Source organism: Prionailurus bengalensis, chromosome B3 (assembly GCF_016509475.1).
Source record: "Prionailurus bengalensis isolate Pbe53 chromosome B3, Fcat_Pben_1.1_paternal_pri, whole genome shotgun sequence".
In the NCBI taxonomy this organism is placed as follows: domain Eukaryota; kingdom Metazoa; phylum Chordata; class Mammalia; order Carnivora; family Felidae; genus Prionailurus; species Prionailurus bengalensis.
Window position 1 is genome coordinate 41,591,525 of NC_057355.1, and position 12,159 is coordinate 41,603,683.

Consider the following 12,159-nt stretch of genomic DNA (forward strand, 5'->3'; position numbering starts at 1 on the left):
TTCTGTCACTTGCAAGCAGTAATACTTCTAACATACGTAACCGTACTTTCTGATTTGCTCCAAAATTAAACCCACTGCAACGATGAGACAGACAAAACCTACTTGAGCAATTATATTATTTTAAATGTTGGCTTCCTTTTCCACAGAAAGGCTTCTGTTCCTTACTGGCAAAGAAATATACTGTTGCTTCACCTTTTTTAAAGTTTTTCATAAGATATCTAGATTTAGTAAGTTAAAAAAGGGAAGTGGGGCGCCTGGGTGGCGCAGTCGGTTAAGCGTCCGACTTCAGCCAGGTCACGATCTCGCGGTCCGTGAGTTCGAGCCCCGCGTCGGGCTCTGGGCCGATGGCTCAGAGCCTGGAGCCTGTTTCCGATTCTGTGTCTCCCTCTCTCTCTGCCCCTCCCCCGTTCATGCTCTGTCTCTCTCTGTGCCAAAAATAAATAAACGTTGAAAAAAAAAATTTAAAAAAAAAAAAAAAAAAGGGAAGATACATTGGAACTATGGGACATAAAGCCACTTCAGGTTTCAGGTGGAATATCTATGTCATAAAGGACTATGACCTTTTCATACTGATGTTCTCATACAATGACACCCTTAGTTAAAATGGAAACTGCTTTATTTCTTCCACTGAGAAAAGGATACTAATCAAGTCTTGACTATGCGATGTGTATGGCATTAAATGATTTGTTAAAACAAGATTCATAAATAATTTCAAAACCGCTTTCCCATTTATTATAACTGTGTTATAAGAGTGTTTAAATATTAGCTACTTGGACAGCCTCACACCGCTAGCGTCCTTTATGTTGGCAGTAATGATTTTCTGTGTACTAAAAAAAACATGTCTGTCATTTATTTCTACCATCCCCACCTTCAGCAGGGCTGGATGTGTTTACACAAGTAAACAGTGCAGAGGAGACCTTGTTTACAGTTTTAGCAAATATGATGCTTAGATCCTGAAATGATAATTTTCTTCTTTTTGTTCCTAACTCACTAATGGAACTTACAATTACTACTCTTTAAAATATCAAGAAAAGATTGAGCTAATGCTGAAAACTCATCAGTTACTAGAAGATCATCCTAGGACTATTACACATTGTGACTCCCATGAGGGTGCCTTGGGCATCAAATAAAATAAAAACATATACCCTCTCACCTCACAAAGACTATCCTTGATAAAGGCCCAGTTCAATATTCTTAGTGTATGAAATTCCATCATAAAATACAAAGCAGAAGTTGTCACTTAATACTACTGTCAACTTGGTGCTAGCATCAAGAAGAGTTCTACCAGGTCACAGATCCCTCCCTTTCTGTACTGGATTCTAACTGGAATCATAGCCAGTAGGACCCAGAGAGCCAAACACTTTGAAAAGCATGGCAATTCAAATGGTTGCCCTTCTCTGATACATCCAGATTAGCTATGAGGCTGCTCTGTCATTATAAGGACCCTAACTCCAAATTAAATCAGATTTGTAAATTGCAAGGCAATACTATAGTGACCCCCATATATTACTTACTCTTTTCCTTCTGTCTCTAGGGAGTTTGTCTTGTAAATCCCTTTCCTGCACAGGTCAATACAAAAAATTTGTCTTGTAAATCCCTTTCTGACACAGGTCAATTCAAAAAAATTTGAACAAAAGGAGACTACACTTAAAATCAGCCTGAAATAACAGCAAATCATCCCAACCTCAAGCAAAATAAACTTTCTAATCTCAATGTATATTTTGGGGTTTTAGTACCCGGGAAAACAATCTAAAAGGTTTGTTTTATTCCTACTGACAGGCAAGAAAAATTCTGAGAACTTACAAAGGCCTCAATTTCATTCAAGAACAAATGTAAGGAAAATTTACATTCAAATATTTTAAGCCTTTGTTTCTACTGAATAAATATAATTATTTTAGTAAAGAAAATTAAGTCTCCCAAACATTATTCAATACATTTGGCAAGGAATTTTTAAATGCTAAATTGTACAAAATATTTTCTGTTCTTTTTCATATTTTAAAATATACCAAAAACAATCAGTACTACACCAAGAAGCAAGTACAGAATGCCTCTGGTATGGAAGCAGGAGGCACGTGCTCACCCACTTGTTACTAAATTCGAGTGCCCAAAAATTTCACCAAAGATCCAGGAAAACTCTCCACCTTCCATTACAAAGCTAATAAATAGTAACACCAACAGAAATGTCTGAGGTCCTCCTAAAAACAAAAGAAGAAAACTACATCTTACATGCAACATTTGTTACTTCCAGACAGAGCAGAATTCTCCTGCAGAATTGCTGAGCGGGAAACGCCATTGAAACCGCCCTGGAGTTCCAGGTGCAGGTGGTCCAAAAGGTATCGCATGAATTCATGGGCATCCTGTTGCTGATAGCCCCTAAAGCAAAAAGAAACAACCGTCACTGGGGAGGCTCCACCTGCCCAGCCAAACATTCAGGAAGGCAAAGCGTTGTGAAGGGCTGCAGTCCCACCTCAGAGCACAGTCCCCCCACTTGCCCCAGGTTTTACTTCTCTTCAGGGAGAATTTCTAAAATTTCTCTATGAGGAACAATTCTCCTAAAACAAGTGTGAAAACACAGAACATTAGAGCTAACTGGGCTTGCAGTGATCTCAACTGAACTCACTTTAGAGATGAAAACCGAGGGGGCAAGAAAAGGGGTGTATGACGTGCCTAAGTTCTATAACAAAGGACTTACAGAGATGGGACGAACTCTAACCCATGTCTCCTAGATGGACTCCGAGCTTTCCCACTATCACACATGGCCTCTCTAGAAGATGCTCAAATGTTAAAAGTGTCACATGTTGCCCTCACCAGAAAATTAGGTCTAAACTACCGTTATAAGAGATAAGGAATTTAAAACTATTTTTTTAGATTGAAAGATACTAATTTTTTAACTTTCTAAAGAGTCTATACTTTGTTCCTAATCTCTGATTCAAAAGACATTTTTTAAATAAATACTCTAAAAAATGCATTGACTCATATACAATTATGCTCTAGCCTAAAACTTGAATATAAGCAGCAACATATTCTTAACTTATTTCTTGTACTATATTCAGACAGGAAATTGTATGGAATTCTGATACTAATATAGACCATGACAAGTGAACAGTAATGAAGGCAGACAGAAAATGAAGCTGGTACAGTTGAAGATTATAGAGGTTAACGTACATAAAATAATCAAGCAATGATACACGTACAAAGTACTTTAAAACACTATGGGTAGAAAACATTTCTGACTACAGTTTGCTAGCATGGAGGTTCTTTTTATCTTTTAAATCACAAGTTTTTCTGGCTTGGTCTTGAGTCAAAACTTCCACCACTCTTCTAGGCAGTGGTTCCACAAACAAATTTCTTTCAAGCAGAGTTTCCCTCAATATATATTTTCCTCTTTTCCCTAAAATTTCTCCTGGAAATCATAAATTATTGAAAACATCTACCCAACCAATGCAACGTAAGTCAGAAGTCACTTGACCACTATAGCTTTAACTGATCTGTTCAGCAACTAAGTATCAATATATGTTCAAGGATTTCTTCTAAGACTTCTATAAACAAAAATGTTAAAATTCAGTCAAAAGTATTCCAAGTTGGTAGTTCTTTTACATATCTATGGAGGTGCTTTAAACTTTTTCATCATAACATCCAATTTTTTTTATGACTCAAAGTTAAGATTAGTATCTCAGATCATATGTGAAATTCTATCACATATAAAACAGTTTTATTCTCTCACCAAAATAAACTAATCTCTAATCATTTTTCTCAAATGGGTCATGAAAACCAGTACTTTGTAGTTATGTTGATTTGTTCTTTCATCAAACACATATCCATTCCTTTTTAAAAAACAATCTTCCTAATGTACATTCATGAATGCTTCCCAACACACCATGATTCTCTTTTCTTATATAAAAGCACATTATTTTCAAACACTTCCCTTACCATTAGGAACATTTTTTTTTAACCTTCATGTGATCATGGAACACTCAGCTGTTCTATAAAGGTATAACTTATATTTTTGTTCCAATTTGTGATCTTTACCAAAAAAAAAAAAAATAAATAACCCACCGGCTCTGCTTCTTTTCTTCTAAGACTAGGAAATTTTGGGGCCCCTGGGTGGCTCAGTCGGTTGAGTGTCCGACTTTGGCTCAGGTCATGATCTCGCAGTTTGTGAGTTCGAGCCCTGCATCGGGCTCTGCGCTGGAAGCTGGGAGCCTGGAGCCTGCTTCGGATTCTGTGTCCCTCTCTCTCTCTGCCCCTCCCTGGCTCACACCATGTCTCTCTCTCCCTCTCTCTCAAAAATAAACATTAAAAAAAAAATTAAGACTAGGAAATTTTTCTGATTGACTAAACAGACATTTACAACTCCATTTTTAAACACTTTCACTGACTTATCTGAAAGTCTTAAAAAATACTATTTAGTAAGTTACAACCAACAAACTTCAGTTAGCTTTTCAATTATTTCCCAATTATACAATCTGGAGCTTCAAAATTTCCTTTGCATTCAACTTAGGTCTCTCTTGGTTGGTAATCATGTTTAAAGGAAACACTCCTCACATTGGATGCAATGTTTGTTTTGTATACAAATCATTTCAGTGACGTCACCCAAGCAAGTGCTTGTGAGTTAGTGAGGAAATAGATTTAAAAAAAAACTGGGTGGCTCAGTCGGTTAAGTGTCTGACTTCGGCTCGGGTCAGGATCCCACAGTTCATGAGTTCGAGCCCCACTGTCAACTGTGCTGACAGCTCAGGGCCTGAAGCCTGCTTCAGATTCTGTGTCTCCCTCTCTCTGTGCCCCTCCCCCGCTCATTCTCTGTCTCTCTCTCTCTCAAAAATAAATAAACATTAAAAAAAAAAAAAAAAGCCAACTGGTATCTCTCTGACAGACCAGAATTAAGAAAGTAAAGACCGAGGGGAAAAAACAGTGGCTCCAGTTTTAATACTGTTCCTTATCTCCATTTGTTTGTAACCTTAGATAAAGATTACCTCCTTAATGCTTACAGAAAATCTGTGTCATAAAGATGCTGTGAGAAATAATGGTTGGCGACCACAATGCAAATATAAAAAGCCCAAAAGATCATGAAGCATCCCTTCTGAGTGAAGGAGACGAGAAAGAGGGGCACTGCTGAAGCACCACGTATAAGAATACAGGGGCAACTGTTTCTTCACAACAATTTTTGGCACGATAAGACAAGCTATGTTTTTAAAAATTTTTTTTAAAGTTTATTTTGAGAGAGAGTGCAAGCAAGGGGCAGAGAGAGAGGGAGAGAGAGAGAATCCTAAGCAAGCAACGCACTGTCAACATGGAGCCCAACGTGGGGCTCGAACCCATGAACCGTGAGACCAAAATCAAGAGTCAGGAGTATAACTGACTGAGCCATCCAGGTGCCCCAAGACAAGCTATATTTACTCACATCGTACAAATAAAGAAAAGTTCCAATAAAGAATAGTAAAAGAAAATGCTACTTTGTACCTGGGCTTAAGTGTGAAAAGCAGACATTCCAAGTAATGAAACATACCACAGAATACAAACAGACGCAAGTACTTCCTGTATGAAGCCAAAACACACACAGTCGTGACATACACCTGTACATTATTGATTATGCTCTGTTTTGGCAGTACCAGTACGTAATGCATAAAATGCAAAGTCCAATAGGGAACAGAATATGCCTACACAGAATCAAATTTTATCATTCCAGAGAAAACTTCTTCTAAAATACCTAGGACATACTCTAATTTTAGGTCGTGTTCTTATTTTTTAAATAACTTTAACATTCATAAAATAATTGTTACTATTTTTTCTAAATTATCTGAAATACCAAAATCAATTACATTTATCTATTCCTATCCATTTTGTGGAATCAACCATGGCTGAGTTTCTCGAAGATAAAAATACCAAAAAGTGAAAATAACAAACATGATTGTTTTTATTTACAAAACACACAAAAACATACAAAAGCAAAACTCCTACTCAGAAGAAATAGTACTACTTAATTACAAATTGCTAACAGCATACCTAGAAAGATTACCATTAAATTAAGATCTCACATGCAGAGACTTACTTGTTATCCACAAAGATATTTTTTATATTCTCTACAAAGCCAAGTTAGCTAGCAAATATAAAAATAATGTTTCGGTACTTTATTCACCCATCATTTTTAAACATTAATTACAACAAGAACTGATAAAAACAAAACTACAGAAAACTCGATTTTGAGAAGTCAAGGCCAATACATATTAAGTTAAGTTTATCTGAAATCAGAGACAGCACAAAAATGATATAAGAAGCAAGGGAATAAATACCAGGACCTGATCTGAATTATCAAGAGGCTCTCCTGGAGAGGTAGCATTAAACTTGACCTTAAAGAAGAAACTGGGCATCATAAAGCAAATCCCATAGGACAAACGTAACAAAGATACAGAGGCAATGAGACAACAAACATCATGTTAAGGAAAGCAAGGAGTTAAAAAAAAAAAAAAAAGGCCTATCGAAATTAAAAGCAAGTATCTTTCTTTTAAGTAATTTCTATGCCCAATGTGGGGCTCAAACTCACAAGCCTGAGATCAAGAGTCAAATCAAGAGTCACATGCTCTACCAACTGAGCCAGCCAAGCACCCCAAAACCAGTATCTTTTGACCCAGCAATTGTCTCTTGAACCAGCAAGTGCTCTCTTAGAACCTTGCACATACACGTATGAGACTATCCACTGCAGCACTGTCTCCAACAGCAAAAGAAATGGTCTATAAAACCACTGGTAGGGGACTGTATATAAATTATGATACGACCATAAAGTAGAACACTATGTGGCCATAAAATGAACAGAGAAAGAAAGTTATTGATACTAATATGAATCACTTCAAAGTTAGAAAAAAATTTTGTTACCACTTGTTAAAAATTATACACACACACCCCACACTTGTATATACACAGAGTATCACCAGAATATACCAGAGTATACAAAAAAATCTAGTAACTATGACTGCTTCCAGAAAACAAAATGAATGGCAGGTAAATAGAGTAAAAGAAAAAACTTTCATTGTATATTCCTTTTTTCATCTTTGGAAATTTGGAGCCATTTGTATTTTATCTATTTAAAAAACATAAACTTAAAGGTACTTTTATGAAAAGGAAAAGGACAGGAAAAGCAGGACATGCTAGGTAGCAGTAAGAAGTGTGGTAAGTAGATATGCATGTTGAGAAGGTCAAACTTTGGCAATTGTTTACCTGCTGGCTTTTGGTCTGAGTAGGGAAAAAGAAAGAATAGCTTTGGTGGTTTCTATAACCAAAGGTGCTGATTACATTTACAGTGTATTTTTTTCTGCATTTATTTAATGAATGAAAGCTGTTCCTACTTCCAGATGCATGTTTTTATTTCATTCCAAGGGATCAAATTCCCGAGACACTGTCATAGGTTTTAATCAGGAAAATGGGCTTCCTAACATCTTTTTTTAATGTTTTATTATTTATTTTTGAGCGAGCACACACAAGTGACGGAGGGGCAGGGGAAGAGGGGGACAGAGGATCTGAAACAGGCTCTGTGCTGACAGCAGAGAACCTGATGCAGGGCTCAAACTCAGGAACCATGAGATCATGACCTGAGCCGAAGTCAGACACTTAACAGACTGAGCCACCCAGGCGCCCCACTTCCTAACATTTTAAAAACATTTATTTGGGGACCATAAATATAACAAAAACATAGTTCAAGACTCCCTACACTTCTACATAGGCACACTATAGGAACTTTACCCTGCATACCTAATAGGAGTAACAGCTTTAAGAAGAAAGCCCCACACCTCCCTCACACCTGGGTGTTGTACAGTAACCTTACACTTTAGCTTTATCCTGGATATAAGCTCAAGATCTAGATCTAACCAAGAGAAAATTATTCTTTGATTAAAAAACAATGGGGAACAATCTCAATTACTGCAGAACTAAACGAAAGCCCTGCGAACAACACACAGTCATTCTACTCTCATCAGTCAGTAAGGAAATCTAAGAGTTCATGTGTATTAGGAATCACTCCATTTCTCAACTTTTTTTTTTTTTTTTTAAGAAAATAATCCAATTTATTCTCTAGGGAATGGGGCCACCCCTCTCAGATCTAGGGTGCCGTCCATCCTTAAATAAACAGAAACTTGGTTACCTTTTCCAAGAGTCCTTTCCTTTCATCGGTAAGGGAACAGGATGTGCAAAATTAAGCAGCTAAAAATAAAATCATGCTCACAGGCTACAGAAACTTTATACAAAGGGCAGAGATGTGGGCAGACTTAGAAGAAAAGTACAATTCTATTGAATACAAGTTTCATACTGTTTCTAAACTGATTAAGAATAAAGGACCTGAGGGGCACCTGGGTGGCTCAGTCAGTTAAGCATCCAACTCTTGATTTTGGCCCCTCCCCTACTCGTGCTCTTTTTCTCTCCCAAAATAAAAAAAAAAAGCTTAAAAAAAAAAAAAGAAAGAAAGAAAAATAAAGGACCTGAGTCACCATGGGGACCAAGCAGAATAGTATAAAGTTAGTTGGTGAGCTTTATTCAGGCATGTAGACAAATTACTGCTCACACATCTGTCATTTATCAACTCCACAAAGACCTGGGTTCTAATTCTGGTCCTACACTTACTAGATGCTTAAGACTGAACAAGTTTACCTCCTCTCAGTTTTATCTTTTTTAAAATGGGGCTAACCCTTCCTACCTTGAAAATTTTATTGTTGGGTTTTTTAATTAAAGTCAGACATAAAAGACGTAAAGTACTGGGCACATAGCATTCAATAGATAGAAACTATTTTTATATAGTTTATAAAACATATAAGCTATATAAAAACATATAAAAATATGTATGTATTTATAAATATATAGTTTACAAAACACAAAGACTAAGTCCCTACCAAGAGTCTAACTAGGAGACTGTGTTAGAAATGTTAATATTAAGTCCAAACTTGGTTAGTGGTAAATGAAACCGTCATTTCCACCTTTCCTACTTAGAGTCAAGAAACTTTAAAATCCTGGGGCACCTGGGTGGCTCAGTCGGTTGAGCATCCGACTTCAGCTCAGGTCATGATCTCGCAGTTTGTGAGACCCACATTTGTCTCACTTCTATTAGTGTGGAGCCTGCTTCGGATCCTCTGTCCCCCGTCCCTCTCCCCCTCCCCCACTTATGCTCTCTCAAAAAATAAACATTAAAGATTTTTTTTAATTAAAAAAAACAAAAGAAACTTTAAAATCCTTACAAAATTTATCTCCTCTGGAAGGGGATTTAAGTGGCATGATATATAAAAGAAATTTCCTTCAAAACAAAGACCAGGGGGAACAACAGTCCATCACCTCAGATCCTCAAGGCTAGACTTTTCAAGTTAAGGTAACAAATGACAGTTCTGTTTATTACCTTTTAAACATTTCTTTATATTACTAATATATCTAAACTACTATTAGGCAATAGAGCAAGAAAAATAGCTAACTTTTACTAAAGCAGGCTGTTGTGTTTTTTGTTTGTTTGTTTTTAAAGGAGAGGAATATACATTAGATGCCCACATCCTGACTAGCAAGAGCACGGACATGCTTCAGGAGGATAAAATCAGCAGAAGGTAGCAAAGACTGTTGTCAAACACCTGCAGTGCCTCAAATCTGCCACTACCTGAATCCCTACAGAGATGACTAACCAAGGAGAAGAGGCAGATTCCTCTGACAGCAAGGCTGTTTCCCTTCTCAAGTGAGGCCAGAGACAGCAAGGAAAACACAGTGACTCCACAGGCACATTAGGATGTGGCCCAGTTACCTTCTGAAAACTGAATCCCGATAGACTAGCCTTGACTAGTCTTCTAACACCTTTAGAACCCAGCCCAAACAGTGAAATGTAAGACACATATTTCTGCAGTTGCATTTGAATTTTTTTTTAGTTGAAATAACAAGATGGTGTATATGGTAATTATTCTTCATAAAAGTTTGAAAGTATCTAATATCTAAAAGCTATAAAGAACTTATCAAACTCAACACCCAAAAAACAAATAACTTAGTTAAGAAATGTAAAGATGATACGAACACTTTTCCAAAGAAGACATCCAGATGACTAACAGACACATGAAAAGATGCTCAACATCACTCATCATCAGGGAAATATAAATCAAAACCACAATAAGATACCACCTCACACCTGTCAGAATGGCTAAAATTGGCACAAGAAACAAAAGCTACTAGCAAGGATGCAGAGAAAGGGGAACAGTCTTACACTGTTAGTGGGAATGCAAACTGGTGCAGCCATTCTAGAAAACAGTATGAAGGCTCCTCAACAAACTAAAAACAGAACCCTACAACCTAGCAATCGCACTACTAGGCATTTATCCACAGGATACAGATATGCTGTTTCGAAGGGACACATGAACCCCCATGTTTATAGCAGCACTATCAACAATAGCCGAAGTATGGAAAGAGCCTAAATGTCCATCGATGGATGAATGGATAAAGAAGATGTGGTGTGTGTGTGTGTGTGTGTGTGTGTGTGTGTGTGTATATATATATATATATATATATATATATATATATATAATGGAGTATTACTTGGCAATGAAAAAGAATGAAATCTTGCCATTTGCAAGTACGTGGATGGAACTGGAGGGTATTAGGCTAAGTGAAATTACTCAGAGACAGACAAAATCATATGACTTCACTCATATGAGGACTTTAAGAGACAAAACAGATGAACATAAGAGAAGGGAAACAAAAATAATATAAAAACAGGGAGGAGGGCAAAACAGAAGAGACTCATAAATATGGAGAACACACTGAGAGTTACTGGAGGGGTTGTGGGAAGGGGGAGGGGCTAAATGGGTAAGGGGCACTGAGGAATCTACTCCTGAAATCATTGTTGCACTATATGCTAACTAATTTGGATGTAAATTTTAAAAAATAAAAAAATTAAATAAATAAATAACATTAAAAAAAAGAAACTAAAAATAGAACTTCCATGTGATTCAGTAATTGCCTTATTAGGTATTTACTCAAAGGATACAAAAACACAGATTCAAAGGGGTACATGCACCCCAATGTTTATACAGCATTATCAATAATAGTCAAATTATGGAGACAGCCCAAATGTCCACTGACTGATGAATGGATAAAGAAGATGTGCTATGGGGCGTCTGGGTGGCTCAGTTAGTTAAGGGTCCAACTTCAGCTCAGGTCATGATCTCACGGTTACTAAAGCTGAGCCCCGCATCAGGCTCTGTGCTGTCAGCTTGGAGCCTGGAGCCTGCTTCGGATTCTGTGTCTCCCTCTCTCTGCCCCTCCCCTACTTGAGCACTCTCGCTCTCTCTTTCTCTCTCTCTCTCAAAAACAAATAAACATTTAAAAAATTTTCTTAAAAGAAGATGTGGTATATATATATTATAATATATATATAATATATATATACACACACACAATGTATTGTATGTATACAATATATACAATGGATTCAGCCACCAAAAAGAATGAAATCTTACCATTTGCAATGATGTGGATGAAGAATGTGTTATGCTAAGTGAAATAAATTAATCAGAGAAAGACAAATACCATATGATTTCACTCATATTTGGAATTTAAGAAACAAAGCAGATGAACATATGGGAGGGAGGCAGTAAGAGAAGAGAGGGAAACAAACCACAAAAGACTCTTAATGATAGCGAACAAACTATGGGTTGATGGAGGAGGGTGGGAGACAGGCTAGATGGGTGATGGGTACTAAGGAGGGCACCTGCTGTGAGGAATACTGAGTGCTGTATGTAAGTGATGAATCACTGACTTCTACTCCAAAGCCAATACTTCACTGTATGTTGGTTAACAAAAATTTAAATTAAAAAAAATTTTTTTTTGAAAGAATCAAGGAAATTTTGTCCAGTATGTTTTCCTAGAGCACCTAAGTTATTTATAAGGGCTTTGTTTTCAGAACAAAATATCCTACTCCCTGTGTGTGTGTGTGTGTGTGTGTGTGTGTGTGTGTGTGAAAAAGAGTGCATGAGAACATGTGTGCACCAGCAGGAGAGGGGCAGAGAGAGAGAGGGAGAAAGAGAATCCCAAGCAGGCTCTGTGGTGTCAATGCCATGTTAGTGCAGAGCCCGACCCAGGGCTTGATCTCGTGAACCGTGAGATCATGACTTGAGCCAAAACCAAGAGTCAGACACTTAAACGGAATTAGCCACC

At 37.2% G+C, this 12,159-nt stretch overlaps 1 protein-coding gene across 3 annotated transcripts in view; it reads right to left on the minus strand.

Moving 5' to 3' along the window:
• USP3 (ubiquitin specific peptidase 3) overlaps window positions 1-12,159 on the minus strand; it is a 106,824-nt gene that overhangs the window by 33,146 nt on the left and 61,519 nt on the right. For 2 of the 3 annotated variants that reach the window (XM_043555222.1, XM_043555225.1), the window contains exons 9-10: window positions 2,227-2,373; window positions 1,515-1,559 (exon numbers count right to left, since the gene is read on the minus strand). In XM_043555222.1, the coding sequence (XP_043411157.1) occupies window positions 1,515-1,559; window positions 2,227-2,373 (192 nt within the window). The remainder of the gene's footprint in view (window positions 1-1,514; window positions 1,560-2,226; window positions 2,374-12,159) is intronic. The other variant, XM_043555224.1, reaches the window with a different exon arrangement.